Source organism: Hibiscus syriacus, unplaced genomic scaffold (genome assembly GCF_006381635.1).
Source record: "Hibiscus syriacus cultivar Baekdansim isolate YM2019G1 unplaced genomic scaffold, ASM638163v2 tig00111774_pilon, whole genome shotgun sequence".
Classification (NCBI taxonomy): Eukaryota; Viridiplantae; Streptophyta; class Magnoliopsida; order Malvales; family Malvaceae; genus Hibiscus; species Hibiscus syriacus.
Genome location: NW_024063175.1, coordinates 4,492,960 through 4,512,822, shown reverse-complemented (window position 1 = coordinate 4,512,822; position 19,863 = coordinate 4,492,960). Strand labels below are relative to the sequence as shown.

The 19,863-nt window shown below is 34.2% G+C and overlaps 1 protein-coding gene across 2 annotated transcripts; it reads right to left on the bottom strand.

Moving 5' to 3' along the window:
* Positions 1-1,351: 1,351 nt before the first annotated feature.
* Positions 1,352-9,856, bottom strand: LOC120170240 (HIV Tat-specific factor 1 homolog). Of its 2 annotated transcripts, none has more exons than XM_039178216.1 (16): positions 9,678-9,856; positions 9,419-9,463; positions 9,049-9,147; positions 8,658-8,792; positions 8,510-8,569; positions 8,193-8,431; positions 7,018-7,215; positions 6,559-6,651; positions 6,431-6,469; positions 4,703-4,792; positions 4,509-4,611; positions 4,244-4,324; positions 3,539-3,615; positions 3,228-3,308; positions 2,147-2,238; positions 1,352-1,645 (listed from the first exon to the last, which is right to left on the bottom strand). In XM_039178216.1, exons 2-16 carry the CDS (start codon positions 9,456-9,458, stop codon positions 1,522-1,524), a joined length of 1,551 nt encoding a protein of 516 aa, XP_039034147.1. In that variant the 5' UTR covers positions 9,459-9,463; positions 9,678-9,856; the 3' UTR covers positions 1,352-1,521. The 2 variants fall into 2 exon arrangements, with proteins under 2 accessions (XP_039034147.1, XP_039034148.1); XM_039178217.1 differs by having other exon boundaries at positions 9,049-9,123.
* Between the last annotated feature and the right edge of the window lie 10,007 nt (positions 9,857-19,863).

The following is a 19,863-nucleotide window of genomic DNA, read 5'->3' as shown; positions in this document are numbered from 1 at the left end:
TTGTAATTAGACCAAAATTTCGAGAACACAAACTAATCATTTTTTAGTAGTTCGACCCTACTTGATTAATTATTTAATTTTTTTATATTTTTAAATTTAAATATTTATTTTTACATAAACCAAAATACTATTAAACTAAGATTATATCGAATATACATATCTTAACAGGGATCGAGGTCCTCTTGGACCCTAAGGGAACTACGTCCCTGCTAAAATCACTTGATAAGTTCGTACTCAATAATATTTGATCAACTAGTAATGATTGAAATTTTAAAAAATCTAATATTTTTCTTCATGAAAATGTTTTCACTTCAAATTTAAGTGCCCACGTTTCTTCTAATATAAAAGGGCTTTAGTTTGATGAGTAATTAAATTTGTTACTATCTGTCCGCGATTCTTTGTATAAGCGAATATTCATTTTTGTGACTATATAAATAAATAAATTATTCATACGAATCTTCTGGGACGTGAATGTAAGATTCGTGTAAACTTTTTAACACACACAACAAACAATCACACATCAATCACTTATTATCCCTTTGAACACACTTATATAACATCACCATCGACTACGTGTTGACACATATGATTTCATAATCTAAACTTTCATCCCGTAGGACATCTATTTAGTGTCAGCGACGTAATAACTCTTAAGTGACACATGCAATGTATTATACATACCCCTCCAACGAAAAGAAAGAGGCAAGACAATTCACTCAACATCCTTAAGGTTACTAAGATCACTACTGGAACCACTTTTCTTCGACCTTTTGTGATTGTTGATCATTCTAAATTTTGATCCTTGATCTAAATTAATCCCTAAATTTCTAGATGTTTCAATTCCATCCTTAAACTATAACTATCATTATAAATTAATCCTTAAACTTTTGAACATTTAATTTTCATTATCAAACTATAACCTCCATTCTAGATTGATCCCAAACCTTTTAAACATTTTAACTTCATCCCAAATTATACGTATACACTGATCACACCATTTGTTAATAAAAATCATCAGATCAAGTTATATTATTATATGTTTGAAAAAAAATAAAATTTAAATCAAACTATACTTGAAACTAATTATATATTTGGATGATTTTAAAAATGAATTTGAAAGATTCAAAATTTTGTAGACCAATTTAGAATGAAGATCATAGTTTGAAGATGAAATTTAAATGTTTAAAAGTTCAAAGACTAATTTAAAATGAAGATCATAATACGAGGATAAAATTAGAATATTCATAAGTTTTAAGGATCAATTTAAAATAATGATCATGGTTTGAAAACATATAATGCAATTAACTCCTATAAATTTGTATTACGATGACAGTTAAAATTAAGAAGAATATAGACTTGAAAGGGATCGAACCTAACCAAAGGATCCAAGATTGAAAATCCTAAACATGGATATGGAATCTAAATCTGAATTTTCATTTGATACAAAGGCAGAACTATTTAGTTTCATTTCACAAAACAAATACAGAGTCTAGTGGAGTTCGACTGTTCAAATGGGTCAAATCATTCGGCTTCGAGTTCAGCACCAAATTGTTCGAGTCGAGCGGCATCCTCGTCCAGATCCCGCACCAAAGCATGATTAACCACTCCATCGTCTTCACTTGCATGTATCTGTCTCCCACCAAACCTAAACCAAACCACAAACACCTCAACAACTCTATAAATAAGAAAATAACAAACACATGATACATGCAAGTACTTGCTAGTTGTTAAGAGTTCCATTATTAGGCCAATACACATTCAAGCTTAATGAAAGGTACCATTGCCATTCTAGATAATCCAGGAAATTGTTCTCTCAGTAATCCATGAAGCTAATTTTACAAAATGTATTCAGGGAACCAGACAACCAGGTGAGTAAAACTAGTTAGAAACTTGTATTGCTTCCAACAGGAACGTAAATTGTTGCCTTTTAGGTAAAGCATCTAATGACGAAAGGAACTAGCATAGAGAATCAACTACATGCACATGAGTTTGTGTTTTAGTGGTGACTAATACACTAAAAATTGAACAGTCACCCCCTTTGTTTTACCCCCTCTTTTGATTCTCTGATGGACATGTCATACCATAACCGTTATTTTTTAATAAATAAATAAAAAAGAAAAAGCAAACTTTCCAAGATAAATTTTACCATCGTCCGTTCATCAACTCTATGCACTTTTGACCATCCTCCCTATCCTTGTACTTGACCAAAACAACACCTTGGGGATGGTTCTCACAAACCTGAAGCAACAAAAGAAACCAAAACATAGAAAAAAGAGAACATATAATTAAATATGGAACAATCACTTTGCAATCTGCATGGTTGAGCTAATAAACATTTAGAAGAAACTAGGTAGGTAGTTCAGTTTAGAAGACAGATAGATGAACAGACGGATCACGAATAAAATCTGTAGTTCGTGACTTATTACACAGTAAAAGGAAAAGCGAATACAGAACAGGAGAGGTCACAAAAATTAATCAGCTTGTTGAATAAAGGAAAACCTAGAGGCCTCTACCTTGTTAAGTTCAAGGATGAAAGTGAAGGGGGGAGAACTTTGTTCTTTTATGGGGGGATGTAAGTTGTCAAGAATGTCATCAGATGATGCTATTCTGTCACCACAGCAACAGCATATGAGCAAAATGATATGCATTCCTCTTAGTAGCATATACCTTTCACTTCAGAAAAACTACTTTTTAATCCCTTTCCTTCCCCTTTCTACACCATCTCTAGTTGACTTCACACGGAAGTAGGATGATGAACCCATTTTTAGTTAGTTTATAGTAGAGATTACAACAAAAGAAAAAATGTTCTATTCAGCCTTGTCAAATACACATTGAAAGATAAAAAATTAGCATGTAAAAGAGAATGAATCAGTAACTGCAGCCCTAGAAGGTTTTAGTGAAGCCAACCAGGGAAAAGAAAAACAGCGAGCTAATGAGAAACTGGAATTCCCTACACAATTTTAGCATTATGTTAGCATGAGATAACCCTCTCCTCAGACAAGCTTGTGACGTAGGGGCTAACGACTCACTTCAGGGAGTACAAAAAGAAGCAAGATCTATCATATCGAACCCCAGACTGAAAGAGTTAATAAAAAATGGCCTAGAACAGAACACGTAATTCAGATGTGCCAAGATCAAGCATGAGTATGGCTATTTACCACACATGGCCTGGAACAGCACATGTATCAAAATTACTCAGATGTGATAATGGTAAAAGATTATATTACCTTGACTGAGTCCAGCGGACCAATCTTTAAGCATTCCTCTTTAATATCTTCCTCCAGCTCTGAACACAAATTCTCATCTGCCTGTAGAGATGAGGGGAAGTCAACTCAGAAATCATGTCATGTAAATAAGTAAAAGCTGTAGGGACCTGATATTATTCATACCATTTATAATAACTGCATTCAAAGAAGAATATTAGATAGCAATATAAGATATAAAATAGTTAGCAGAAAGCAGTAAGTAATGGAATACAGTCAAATGCACATTCGAGGAATGCTGTCATGCATTTTTTTGATCATGGTTTCAAGCATACCCTCATTTCAGCAGGTGCGAACATGTTACGAAGGACAACAGTCGCCGGAATTGTCACCTTTGCATTGTCACGGCCACCTGCATCATTATATACAAAAAATAGCATTCAGGATGCAAATGCTGCACAAAGGAAAGCTGACAAATGAAACTATTTGAAAAAAAGGATTCTTAGGACCAATGCCAAAAAGCCAGTCGAATCCAATAGAAAGTTAGTATTGCACAAAATTCTGAATCATTCAATCTCATGATTTGTGCATATTTCTTTACCATCAATGTTCGTTCATACTAGCAGGCTGGTGTTGACTACAATGTAGAGTAGATCTATTTTTAATAGTACTAAATTCAACAAGAAAAGAACAAAACTAACTTTTTCTAAACAATGAGTAATTCAGATAACACATAAATTAGAGAAAGTTTGAAGCTCTAACCATTGGATGAAATAGATATATATGATATTTGGCAAAAGAATAAAAAAAGAACAAAAGAACAAGGGGCTGAGCTTTATAGGGAATAGATAATTTCAGCATCATAAATTTTTCCATCTACGGACAAAAAGGTATGATATAAGTATCACCATATCAAATCCACATTGTTTTCCTATATTAAAGATTAAAAGGGAAAACTGAATCGGAAAGTAGGAAGACCAACTTCATGATCATTTATAATTAGTCACTATAATATGCAAGATGAGAATCTAGTCACCTACCCCAGCTGAGCATCCTCTCCTCAGCTTTCTTCAGTTTCTTTTTCTTCCTGCTGTCCACTTGCTTGGTTATGAATTTATCCCCTGCATTATTGCAATAGAAGCTTATCAGTACTGCAAGACTGTATAAGAGCATTAAAAATGGTTCTATAACTTGACTAATGCAGAGAAATGTAGTCAATCACTCGATGTTAAGAAAAAAGAAAAGTATAGAAGTAATTCAAAAGGACACAATCCAAAGTGAATGTAACAGCACGAATCATTGCACCTTTCTGCTCGAATTTAGCTTGGCTGACTGACATAGGGATCTTTCCATCAGGACGAAAAGGTGTTCCATCCAAAATTTGAACAGCTAAAGCAACAGAGGGTTCCTGGCACATATGCAAAAAAAAAACCTTGAATATTAGCAAAAATTTAAAAAAAATTATACAGCAGAAGGCACAATATGAAGAAGGAAACTACCTTTAGATATGTAACAAGTGCATCCCCCTTTTTCCTTCCTGTGTCCTTGTCAACATAGATCTTCACACGAGGTCTTTTTGATTCATGGTCCTATAGAATCAGCCACACAGATTCATGACATGTGCAACTGAAAATACTAGTAATCCACTGAAACAATCATCATGTCATTTTTAGGTGGATTACAGATTAACCCCAACAGTTTAGCTACCAAAGAAGAGGTAAACACTTAGAGGAAAAATATAATAATTACAATTATCACACACTTGTTAGACAGTTTTGCACAATGTACCCCAAATCGGTGACGGGGTAATGTCCCCAAATAGAGATCAAGCAAAATTGCACATTCAGATATGAACGAAAAATGTCCTGAAGTTCTGACTTTCATTGAACCTTTTGCAATGGAAATATAATGTTCAAACATCTATTGACAGCACCATGCAATAACAGAACAAGATCTCACATGCAAACATTGGTGAGCACCTATCAAGCTATTCAGATGTATAGGAGTATAGGACAAAGAAAATGTGCACGACAGTATAAAGAAAAAAATTGAATAGTTGAATCTGAAAGCTAAGATGAATAAAATAATACACCACCAAATCAAGTCTATGCACCTTAGGGAAGGCCTGAGAGTTACAATTTTTAAAGCATCCAACCTAAAACCAATTGGTAATACATGGAGAGCCCAACTTCAATAAAATACTACAAAAAATACCTAACTAATATGGAATCACACTAAAACACTTCCATCATGAGTTGTTGACAAGGCATCTACATAGACAACTTCAGTAGGCTTCTTCAACCTCACACGAGATTAGGCAGGAAGAATATAATTAGACCTGGACTCAGATATAATATTGTAGCATTAAACCTACAACCAATTGGTAATAGGTGGAGGGCCAACTTTAATATAAAACCACAAGAAACCCAATACTTAACCAATGTGGGATAACATCAATTAACAACTATAGTTGACATATAAACTTTATATGGGTGATAACACTTCCACACATGCCGTCATTACTTTTTATAACAAAAAAGTGGTAATTAAGCTACACAGGACTAATTTTCAGCCATTCCCCCCCTTCACACTCTATGTTGCTAAGAATTTCAAGTTGGGATAAATACAAAAAAAAAATATGCAGGGCACTTGGACAACTTAACATCTTTCTTGTCTAGAACCAATATGCAATGTATATAAGTCAAAAGAGCGTAAAATTGGGATATAATGCATGGATAACAATGTTTACTCATTGTGTGTCCACTTTTTTGCGAAGAGAATATATCATGCAGAGAAAGCTTCAACTGTTTTAACAATGCATAAACAAAGTCCGATAATTAATAAACGTTGTAAGACTGCTATTTACTTACACTCTGACAACTAATCTTTAGACAATTGTTTTGAATATTTTTCATCTTCCTTTACATTATGTTGCCAAGGGTTTCATTTAGTACACCAAAATAACAACCAGTAAGCACTTTGAACAATGTCATAGATCATCATATCATACTGATCTAGTCAATCAATATGCAGGCAAAAATGTTACCCAAAACTCCTAAAGTCAAGATGCAGAGCTACATCAAAATATATGTAGTTTGTTAGCTGACTTTCTGAAGATATGTTAAAGAGGAACTTCTATGTTGAAGGCCAAAAAATAAGAGGACTTCAACCCTTAAACCATTCACAAATAAAGTCAAAAAAATAAAATATGAATAGCATGTGTTTACCTCTTTGATTATTCCGCACTTGGAGAACACCTCAACTAACTGCCACATGTTTCCAAAATTAGAGACTAGCTAAGAGAGAAGAGGAAAAGAAAGAAGTGAAGACATTTAGGTCCTAAAGTGAAGATTACTTCTTCTGTAGTAACATCATCGGGCAGTCCAGTCACATAGACATGTGTATTTACTTTCAATTCAAACCACGAATCGGGAGGTTTATTAGCTTCCTGCAATAGTGGTTTAAACAGTAAGGAATATGGCAAACTTAGCTCATAGCATATGTACAAACAATTGGTTCAGTCCAATTAACTTTACAGTATCCCTACTTCATATTCAAGATCATTCTTTTCTTTGTAGTACAATACTACTAATAGAAATGTGTCGCTTATAGCTAATGCATCAAGAGGACTCTACCTAGCCATTTGTTAGTTTTGGAAAAGGACACAAAACATTGCACCAAAAGGACATTAATATGATAACAATGGTACGAAAAGATCAAGGATTATGACTGTAATGCTACTTGGGAACAGCACGTATGATGAAGAATTGTAACTAGGAACAGTTAAAAATAACTCCAAATTAAGAAAGGATACCTTCTTATCAACTGGTTTTTCCAACAATTTTCTCTTGGCATCACAGCTTACTTCCATTTGCTCACCAGTTCCATTAACATCTTCTCTAACAGAGGCATCAGCAGCATCAGTAGCACTTACAGTTGGAAAAACTTCATCTTCTTTCAAGAATGTCATCTCTTCTACTTCATAGTTCTCATTTTTTGTGGATGTGTCATCCTATTAGTCATTATCAGTAATCACACAATTCAAAACTATTTTTTAGAATAAAGATGGAATTTCCAACAGCGACAATGATACTTAGAATTTAGCCAATATGTGGTGTCGTCTATTTCTTATTAATATAGTTTTCACTGTTTCCTGTTTAATCATCATCACATCTTAAATTGGATACCCTCCAAAAATCTAAAGAAATATCCAGAAGCAAAACGAGTCGGTCCTGCATATCACCAATAAATGACTAAACGAAATATAGTCCTATTGAAATATGAATACAATCAATGTATGATCATAAAGAACACCCCTATAAACCTTATATCTCAGTCCATTCAATTCAAGGTACCAAAACATTTATGCAGGAGCATCATATTAGTATTCCAACTTCAACAAATTAATTTAAGCTACTTTCTCCACTAAAAATTAAAACATATTCTCAAGCTAGCGACTGCCAAAATATACTTTAAGTTGTAATTAAGGCTTTAGTTTAAATTTCTGTTCAAATAGAAGTAAACTCTTCCAATCTAAAGATGTGTATGGGCAATTAAACAAACCAAAGTGAAAAATAGAATATTGTTCAAACGAGTCACTAGCTATTCCCGACTAAGATGCATATGCTATTCATACATTAAAGGCATATTTTACAGGGGAAAAAGTAAATAGAGAGTCAACTGAACTTTGATAAAGCATTAAAAACTTTCATGATTCCTTTTTCTTTCACTGCTTTGATAGCTTAGTTTGGAAACCATTTCACTGGCAATGTTATCAAGGGTGCAAGGTTCACTCTAGGTATTTAAACCCTTATATTTCCTTATGGATAATGTTTGTTGTTGAATTCTCAAACATTACAAAGTATAGAGTTCGATATCATCCTTTTCTTACAAGTAAACGTATATCAAATAAAAAATAGAAATTAAAGGGATTCAGTTAGGCAGACTTTTCTTAAGCCTATCACTTATCAAAATGACTGAAGCACCAACCTGAGGAACCCATGCTCTCAGACTTCTATCCCACTTGTATCTGGTTCCATCATCATCGGTAAATTCTTCTTCACCTTCTGGTGGTGTTAGAGGCCTATCCTGGTCATCAAAATTGAAGCCATCACCAGTACTTCTAGAAACAGATCCATTTTTCAAACGTTCTGCCTCAGCCTCAGCCTCACTAATCTCTCTCTGCCACTTCTCAAATTCATCACTGCCACCAGCATCATTGGATAGCACTGCACAAACACATTACAGGATCAGAAGCCCTCTTACGATGGTGAATATTTTGAAATAAACATAAAATATATATCAACCTGCATTTGAGTTATCACCCTCCATACTGTTCAAAAGAGCAACACTATCACCTGAGGGCACTGTAAACATCAAAAGTGAAAACCTCATTAAGAGAAAGGTTCTAATTACTTATAAATCATAAATAGCGCAACCTGTAGTTATTTTAACCTGCAGCAGAAAAATTGTTGGTCTGATGAGAAATTACAGAAACAAACTCAGGAATCGAGGACAATGGTTGCCAATGACTTCTCGCTTCAGACCAAGCAAGTGTACTCTCGGAGAGGTATCCATTTAAAAAATGCTCTGTGCAGGTGAAGCAAATAAGCAAAGCAGATGGTTCAATAGCTCATTAGACCAATTGAACATGTTACAGATGGAACAACTTCAAACCAAACAACTTCATAAAACTCACAAATTACTACAAACAACAATTAGAAAAAATGTTCTGATTTTTTTGTCTAATGCAATCTATATTACATTGGCACAAAACTCAAGACACTGATTCCATACTTTGAATGCTCATAATGACTTAAAAACACGGGTTAAGCACAAAACTTACCACGTAACTCAGAAATTGCATAAGGGCCAATATGTTGTTGATCTTCAGCAAGAATATACCAGCCTACATCAGCAACTGCGTCCATACTATTCTCAGTTTCTGATAGGTCAGACGTAATACACACACATATCAACAAATCTCATTAAAATAAAAATGACAATAAGAAGGGTATGTACTAATATTACTGCCTCAAACACTATTCTTAATTAAACGATAAATTAAGATGGAGGAGTCATTTTCGGCGAAGAAAAACATCATTTTTTACAAGTCGAAGAAAACCTAACAAAAGTTATTTTTCTTTCCTTTTCGTTTTCGGTGTGTAAGAAAAATGTTTTGACGCAATCAAAACTAAAAAAATTAAGGAACTAACCGTACTGTTGATGGTTGTCTGAGCCATCAGAAGATAACATCGTCTCTAGCAATGCAAACACAGAGATAGAGAGAGAGAGAGAGTATGAGATATTATAGAGGAAAAAGGCAGTAGGACGGAAAACAGAAAACCAAATATAGAAGAGTGATGCAGAGGCAGAGACACAGCCAGGGACCAGATAACACAAGCAGAGCCATAACCTAAAATCTCATGACTGAAGTAGAAATGTGCGGATTAAGCTTAGGGTTTCGAAAATCACCTTATTTAATAATCTTTGGTTTCGTTAGTCGGAAACTTGACGGCAAGAGCGGGCTTGGATGAGGAGAGAAATGCGTAGAATTAAGCTGAGTGGGAAAAAAATGGGAGGAAGAGAGAGACGAGTCTGGGAACGGCGAGGGGCGAGGGGGCGATGTGCGATGAGAGAAGAGTTGGTCGGGATTTTTCTGAAGGAAACTAGAAAAACTTTATATATATATATATAGACAGAGAGAGAGGGGGGGGGGGTAAAGTACCAATTATAAGATATTATTTTTTTAGTCTTCCGACTTTTAGAAGTTATAAAATGATTCCTTAATTATAGGGGTTACTTTGTTGAGTTCCTCGACTATTAAAAGTTATAAAATGGTCAGCTGACTATTCATTATGTTCATAACTCGTCATTTTTCGTTAAAAAAATTAACGATCGTCTAAGTTGGACGTTAACACACTGGCTGAGATATAATAGTCGTTTAAGATTATGAAATCAGATTTTACCATATCTCAGTCAGTAGGTTAATGTTCAGTTCATACTGTCGATAATTTTTTTAATGAAAAAGAACGAGTTTAGAACATAATGAATAGTCGGTGATCATTTTGTAACTTTTAATAGTCGTAGATTCAACAAAATAGTATTTTCTAGTCAATGGAGCATTTGTGTACTTTATCCATATATATATATCAGGGGAAAATTTGCCATTGTGATAAAAAAGGGCAAACTACTTCATTAATGTTTGAGTAAATTTTTGTTTTTCCTACTAAAGTTTTAAAACTAACGATTTGGTCACTAATATTATCGATTTATAACCAAATTCTATTGAGTTTGATTCATAGTGATTGATAAAATGCCTATCGATCACTTATCATTAACATCTTTTATTATTAGTGGCAAAATGCTAATGTGACCTGTTAATCGACTAACCTGACAAGTTGACTGATCGAGTCCAACATTCCCCTCACGATAACCCATATTGGCCTCATTGTAGAAGCTACACACTCTGGTATGATTTTCCCATTTAGCAAAGACAATAGTTTTTATTATGATACCTTTTTGTCAAGTAGTGCTTTCAAGAAAACCTATGCTCCTTGGGTTATCTTCTTCATCATAGTCACTAGAATCAGATTCTTTAGAGCTTAGTTCACTTTCTTCATCATCACTTATTTGTGCATCTTCATACAAGGTTAGAGCTTCTATCTCGAGTAGTGGCGAATGCATGTATACTCTAGGATGGGCACGTGCCCACCTTGAAATATGAATTTCTTTATGTTTTTTGTTTATTTTACTGATGGTGACCACCCTAAAATTTTATTAATACCTATCCCATACAAAATTTTTTTATTATCAATACATATGTATCCACCCTAAAAAATATTTTTAAATCTACCATTGATCTTGAGCTTTACAGAGCTTTCATCATTATGGAACACAACCTTCCTTGAAGAAAGAAAGAGAAAGAAAATTTACAGATGGGTCCTAAAAGAACAAAGTTCAGATCAACCATTGATGCCAGTAATTTTCTTTGACCTATAATTTTGTTAAAAAAATAGATACGTTGGGTCCATCAACTTAGATGACCATTTGTTAAAAGGGTAAATTTTCTTTGTCTAGTTATTTTGTCCATGAACTTAGATGACCATTTGTTAACTCCATGGTTGGGTCTAATATTTTGTTGACAAGAAAATTTATTGTAACACCCCAACCCGTATCCTACCTGGATCCGAGTCCGATATGTCACATTGACTTTTCAAAACTTATACTTGTATACCAACATGAAAAATTTCCATTTTTATTCAATAAAATTCCATAATTCCTATTATTACAAATAAAATATCTTCAAAACTGATCAAAGCGTATATAATTCAAAACATTAATTACATGCCAACTACTTTCAAATAACGAAATACATAAAATTCAAAATACTTTTCTGATCTGAACTTCGTAAAGGAGAGCTGACATGTCTTATTCCTCATTGCTCCTTAATCTTCTCGAAACATACGTGTGAAACATTCACACGCTAAGTCGAAGACTTAATGAGGCATTAAACTTATAGAGGAAACTCCAACTACTTAAACATATATAAACATATCATCTCATGTTGTCACACAAAACAATATAACATTATATATAATGTAATGTACACATATACACATCACACATTATTTCCATCACTAATCTTATTCTACTATCAATATTATTATTATCATTTATATCTTTTAATCATATCCTCTTGTACTTAACCTTTTTAATCAACATATGACTCATTTAACCAAACAATACACACATCATCATATAAATCATATACTACAATTCATATCACAAAAGCATATACATCACATGTAATATGTTTATTGTTATCTCTTTGTTAGACCATGTACATACGTGAGAACTATAGATATGTGAGTACATAGAGGTTGTGTACATATGCTGTCACCACAGCTCGTATAAGGTCCCACTAGAGGGATATGAATTTGTCCCGAAGGACCGCGTAGAAATGTCCCGAAAGACCACTATGTTCCGAAGGACCACTATCCATATGTATCGAAAGACATAGGTAACCCTCGACTCTTGACATGCCAACTATACCTCTAGTTAAAATTATTAATAAATTTCACTAGTTAAAATTATTTTATATTTTTAATATTTAGTATATTAATCATTTTATAATTTTATGAGGTGAAAATATTATTATTGTAAAAAATTAATTATTTAAAACAAAAATCTAATTTTGAGTTATTAAAAAAATAGATCTTATACTTTGAAAAATAGTATTGTGGTTTGTCCACTCGAAACCACAATACTATTTTTCATATTATACTATATTTTATATAAATAAATATGATATTTATGAAAATTATATAAAAATATAAGTTTGATATACTAATTGATAACTCCGTAAAAAGGTCATATTTATGGTATTTTCACTTAAGTTATTGATTGTCTAGGAGCTCATATAGAATCATATAGATGCATTTAGGAGCATATAGTTGCATGTGATGGAAATATGTTTGTCGCGACATTTTTTTTTGTAAACGGTGTTGCGTTATGAGAAATGAGCTTGTTTGGTGTTGTGCATGATTTGGGAGCAAGAATAAGAAAAATGGAAGTGTCGTGACATGATGAGACTGTTGAGCAAAATGCAAATGCCGAATCGGTTGGCATTTCGAAAGTGAACAAGATGAAATAAGATATTTTTCTGAGCCAGCTGTCTTTATCTTCACGTGCCCTCTACCACCAGTCACCCGAGAGGAGACATATGCCACCTGGGACGCCCAGCTGCCTGGAGGGGACCACGCCCAGCTGCAGCTGATTCTGTTGGACCAATCCCTGCTACAGGCTGATCCTGTCTGGTATACACCTGGTTGCCTGGAGGAGACCAGTGTCACATTTGCTCACTCTCTCACATCTCCCCCTATAAAAAGGAGATGAAGCCACAATGAGAAGGGGACTTTACACATGCTGCCTTGAGCTAGAAATTCAAAGAGAAAAAGGTCTCTCCTTTTTCTGCCAATCTTATTTGTCATGGTATTCCTCCATTAACAAGCTATAGGAAGTGGCGAGCTAGGCAGTTCGAGAGGAGCCAGCGAGTTGAGGCAATTTGTGGTGGCCGAAGAGAGCTCCGATAGTGCACGTCGAAGGCTTTTCCTCATTCTCTTTTCTCTTTGCTTTCATTTATATCATTTGGGTTGTATGGAACGAATTAATGTCTTGCTTTATTGCTTGGAACATTCGAACCCCACCATGAACTAGTCTTATTTGGTGGGAGTTCCTTATGGATATTTGAGTTTGCTTTAATGGATGGTTGTTTTTGTAAGTTGTTATCTGTTTTGTTTATGATGTGTAATGCCTTAAGGTTGTAGGAGCTATAAGAGTAGCCATTCCTTAAGAGATTGCTTAGTGTTCGAGAAAATGGCTAAGTAGCATGTCCTTAGTGTTCGAGAGAAACTAGGGAGGATCTACATAAACAAGGGGTTCTAGGTAGTAACTAGGCCTAATCCACCCTTAGAGATAAGGCTAGGATTTCAGTCGACTAAAAGGAGTAGTGCTTGATCGAGAGATTAGTTGTTAGTGCTGCCGCTAAAAGGTATTATCGTGACATATCTTGTTATCTAGACATATAGAATATCTGCTCTAGCTAACGCCAATAGGTTTTCCATGGCATCTTAAACCTGTCGAGTCCCTTGACTAGAGATAGCATAGGGCACCCTTAGTAAACTCTGTCGGGAAGATAAGGCATAAAAGTAAGACCATCCTTAGAAGTATACTTAAATATCCTAAGTGACTCCTATCATTCATTCCCATAGTAGCTTGTTGTGTGAGTTATCTAAAGTTTTGATAATCAATTCCAGTAATAACAATTTGTTTTGCCTTTACATTTTCATTTGATTGCACTAAACACAATTTAATTTGTCACGACATTTCCATCCACTTTGCCAAGACATCACCATTTGCTACCATTTTACCATCATTCCATTTCCACAACATCCATTTCATTTTTCCACAACATTCTCATTTGTACATACCATCACTAACTATACTTAGGTAAACTAGTTAATTGCTTTGACTGAACTTATAAATTTCCTCTAATCCCTGTGGATACGATACTCACTCATCACTGTATTACTTGTTTGATTGTGTATACTTGCACATATTTTCGCGCCCATATATAGTAATCACAATTCGCGGACAAGTTTTTGGCGCCGTTGTCGGGGATTGGCAAATGAAAGTTAATTAGTTTTGTCATAGCATTTTTATTTTACTTGTTTATTTTTTTATATATAGTTTTACTTTTTATTTTCCTCGTCTTTTTCAGGTTTTTCTTGGTGTATGACTAGAAGACAATCAGACGAGCCATTAGAACCAACTGAACCTAAGATTGAGAGGCTGTTTAGGCAAAGAAGATGTGCTCAAAGTGCAAACATATATCAAATCAGAAATACTGGGAATGCAACCAGACCTCGTGCCATTTGTGATGACTTAAATCCTATCTTAGATGACTTAAATCTTGCGATTGTGGCACCCGAGATTCAGGCAACCCATTTTGAGCTCAAACCTATCATGTTCAATATGCTAAATTCCATAGGTCAATTTGAGGGCATGTCAAATGAAGATACTAGACAATATATTCGTAACTTCTTGGAGGTGTGCGATTCTTTTCGTCAACAAGGAGTTCACGAAGATGTATTAAAGTTAAAGCTATTTACATATTCTCTACATGACTGAGTAAGGACTTGGTTGAGTGGGGTTCCAACAGGTTCAATGGAGTCCTAGACTGATCTGTGCAAAAACAAATTGCTACAGTATAATCCTTCGAACATGAACACCTAACTGAGGAACGACATCACTTCTTTTTGTCAAGTTGATGAGAATCAATGTATGAATGCTGAGATCGTTATAAAGGATTGATTTGAAATGTTCAAATCATGGTTTTCAAGATTGGACTCAAGTGGTAATGTTCTACAACGGAGTTAATGCACCCACAAGGATGATGCTAGATGCCTCGGCAAATGGGACATTACTCGACAAATCACATGCAGAGGCATTTGACATTCTGGACAGGATTGCTAACAACGATTATCAATTTCCATCTACAAGGCTTGGAATTGGGATGAAATCACATGAAGCATTAGAGCTAGACACTAAAGATTCGGTGTCCGACCAGCTTGCTGCTATTACCAATATGCTGAAGAATTTGCAAAGACCAAGTGAGGTGAAAGAAGTGAAGACAGGCATTTTAGCATGTTTATTATGCCAAAACAATCACCATGAGAGCGAGTGCCCGACCAATCAAGAATCCATCAACTATGTGGGAAACTATAATCGATGCAACAACAACCCCTATTCTAACACATATAAGCCTGGATAGTATCAACATCCAAACTTCTCGTGGGGAAATCAAGTAACCAACAATGCTAATCAACCCGTTAGACAGTAGAATTTCAATGACTCCCAAGGTTTTCAAATGAATATGCCATGGCATAATTCTAACAAGGGAGGGCCATCTTCATCTAACACAAGTTCTTTGGAGCCCACAATGCAAGAATTTATAGCAACCATGAAGACCATGCTGTAAGACCATGCAACCTCCATAAAAATCAAGGAGCTTTGCTTTAAAGCCACATTTCTTCTCTGATGGCGTTGGAAGGTCAGTTGGTCAAATTGTCGCGACATTACAAGAACGTCAACTAGGTCGTCTGTCGAGTGACACTGAATTCACCAAACCTCATGGCAAGGAGCAATGCAGTGTACTAACTCTACGGAGTGGTACCCAAATTAATGTAGAAGACAAGTTTGGGGGAAGACCGAAGAATGATTTTGTAACACCCCCAACCCGTACCATACCTGGATTCGAGTCCGAGGTGTCACATTGACTTTTCAAAACATTTACTTGTATAAAATAATGAGTAATTTAAAACTTTTATACATGTAGCTTATTCAAAAGATTTCCAGAACTATTCAGAGCTTAAATGTTTTTGCAAAACCGTTCAGTGCATATACAATTCAGACATTTATTTACATGCCAACCATTTTCAATGTACAGTATACATCTAATTCAAAACATCTTTTCTGATCTGATCTTCGGTAAGAAGTAACTGACCTGTCTTGCTCCACATTGCTCTCTATATTCTTCTCGAACCTACGTGTGAAACAATCACACGCTAAGTCGATGACTTAGTGAGGCAAATAAAACATATAATAGAAATCATAAAAACATCACATATAACAAAGACACTCATGTACATATATCATCATCTACTTTCTTAGCATTATCATATATATTATTATCATTATCTCTATCATTATCATCGAATTATTTATCACATAATCTTGTACTTATCATTTCTGTATATCATATCACTCATATATCATTTCACCAAAAGTATATACATTATATATATTGTATTTATGTTATCTCTTTGATTAGCCCATGGTACACTTGTGAGAACTATCGATATGTGAGTCTATAGAGGTTTTGCACTAATGCTGTCACCACAGCTCGTATCATTGCACCGAAGTGCACGTAGAATTGCACCGTAGTGCCATATAATAATGTCCATAAGGACCACATATCATTCCTTAAGGACCACATATCATTCCTTAAGGACCACATATCATTCCTTAAGAATCATATACATATACCAGAGATCAAGTATGTGTCTCACAAGACTTCACACATGTTCCAAAGAATATATATATATCCCGAAGGACCACGTAGACCCTCGACTCTTGGCATGCCAACTATACCCCTAGCTCTCATGACACATAACATGGGCATTATCATTTATTTCATTTCAAATATTCACATAAACATGTAATTCACTTTCACATATCACGTATCACATAGCTTCTTTTCATATTATCACATAGTTCACTTACACGTAGATCATTTCCATATAATTCACAGGTCACATATCTCATGCTCTTGTATTCATATAACATATAATCACATAGATTACTTTCACATCACATAATTCATAGTTATGATTTCATATACTTACCTAATTACAAAGCTAATTCACATATACATGTTTTCATATAATTCCTATCATTTCTCACCCAATCACATTTATTCATGTAAACATACTTATCATATCTTGTTCACATATGATCATATACTTCCTATAACATATAGAAACACATATAACACTTTCACATAGCTTATATCGTAGTTCTAAATATATATATCATTTAATAGTATTTTTATTTAGGTAATAATTTAATCTATTTATTTAATTCAATTTCATAATTTCATTATAATCTTTTCATATAGCTCCATAGATATTTAGCATATAACTTATCTTGCATATTCGTATCGTCCCTTTATATTCAAGTTTCCTAATTGATATATTATTCCCATTTCATTCTATAATTAAATCTTATTTAGTTCCCTTAACTCTCATTAAATCAAAATCTCTATTATACTAATTCCCATGATGGATCATATCACTATGTACTTGTCCAACTCATGTTTACCTAGTTCATATCACTTCTCATGAACTCACTCTCATCATATTTTCCTATTCTTACATCTTTTATCTCATAACCATGTATTCACATAGTCTTATATTTCATTATCATATTACTTATATTTGTTCTCCTATGACTCTTTATAAACATCTATTTCCATTTCCCTACATCTCTTGACTTATCTTCTATATTCATATAATTTCATAACTTATTTTATATTCTCTCATTAACACTTAACCGTATTTTTACATAAACCACATAGCACATACAAAACAAAACCTATCAATTCATATAATCAAACATACATACACTTCATATCGTTAACATACTTATAATCAAGACTTAATGAGCTATTACTATAGGAATAGACTTATCACAAGTCCAATTTCCATATACTCTTATACAATAAGATGCACTCACCTGGGCCTCGTTGTTTGAATCAATCCTAATCCTTAGTTTGTTCCGGAACAAGCTTTCATTCTATATCTACATAATAATACATTAATACTTATCAGTATACTGATTGATATATTCGAAACTATCACTCCTTAGGCTCAGAGAAAAGCCAATTTCATCTTTTAATGAAGGTATGCATCGATGCACTACTGATGCATCGATGTATAAAATGCATTCGATGTTGTATTATTATTGGGATGCATCGATGCATGCCTTATGCATCGATGCACTAATTGCATTCGATGTTTCTATTTTAAAAGAGTGCATCGATGTATTACCAATGCATCGATACACCTTCAAATAATTTATGGGTTTTAACCTTGATGCATCGATGCACTCTGCCCAGAATCCTCTTTTATGCCCGAAAATCCACTCTTTTCAGCTTAATACTTCATATATCATCCCCTTTCTTATTTTTAACTTACATACTCATATTCAAACTCATTCCTATTCATTAATCACCTCTTTAACATCAAAATCCTATTCTCCATATGAAATTCAAGAATTACACTAAATTTTCAACATGTTCCAAATTCAATTCTATTGCTTCTAGCTTCTTAATTATACCCTTGACAAGTCAAATCCATCTTCAAAATCTATTTACTCCTTTTATTTCAATAATTCTCTTAAAAACTCTTCATATGTAATCCTCCCTAACTCATCCTTTTTGAAGTTTCAACATACTTTAATATCTAAATAATCTTTCTTAGCACCCCAAGAATCAAAACTAAGCTTAAAACTCAAGAATTAACCAACTGAAATTAAACTTACCTTTGCCATGGAGCTTACGGGAAGAGAAGAGGAAAAAGATAACCCAAGCTCCAGACTTTTCTTTTCTTATCACCCTTCCACGTGTTTTATAACCCTAAAAGAAAGATAAAAATCTTTCTGGTCAAATGACCAATTTACCCTTTATTTCCTTTAATAATTACTGAATAACCTTCATCATATTTCCAATAAATCATTGAACTATTCAATTATCCTACTTTAATCACCAATTTCTGAAACTTTATAATTTGGTCACTAACCCGGTATTGAGGATGTTACAGATTTACCCTATGTAACCGTACAAGCTGAGTGTGAAATGCCAGAAGAAATACAAGTGGAAGAGGATAAGGTTGAGGGTTCATCGAGTAAAGCAACTGAGGGAGTAAACAAAAATACCAGGGCAAACTATGTTCTCGCTCCTTCCATACATGAAGTCAGACCCCACCTCTTTTCCTGTAAAGACTGAATAAGCATAATGATGACATTTAATTCAAGAAGTTTGTTGACATTCTGAGTCAACTTCACATCAATGTTCTTTTTCTGTAGGCTATAGAACAAATGCCGACATATGCTAAATTCCTCAAGGAGATTGTTACCAAGAAAAAAAAGGCTGAGAAGGATGAGACAATTGCCACGAAAAAAGAATATTGCTCTACCTTAAGCAAGTTGCCACCAAAAAGACAAGATCCAAGCAGTTTCATCATTCCATATTAAATAGGATAAAATTATGTTGGGAAGGCATTATGTTACCTTGGCTCAAGCATGAACTTAATGTCTAAGTCAATCTTCGTAAAGCTTAGAATAGGAAATGCAAGACCCACATTTGTTATCTTGCAATTAGCCGATCGTTCCCATGTTTGTCCCGAAGGGCGAATCAAGGATATCATTGTATGGGTGGAAAGATTCGTATTTCCATTAAACTTTTTTATCTTAGACTACGAGGTCGATGCCACAACACCCATAATTTTGGGGAGACCCTTCTTAGTTACCAGACGTATTC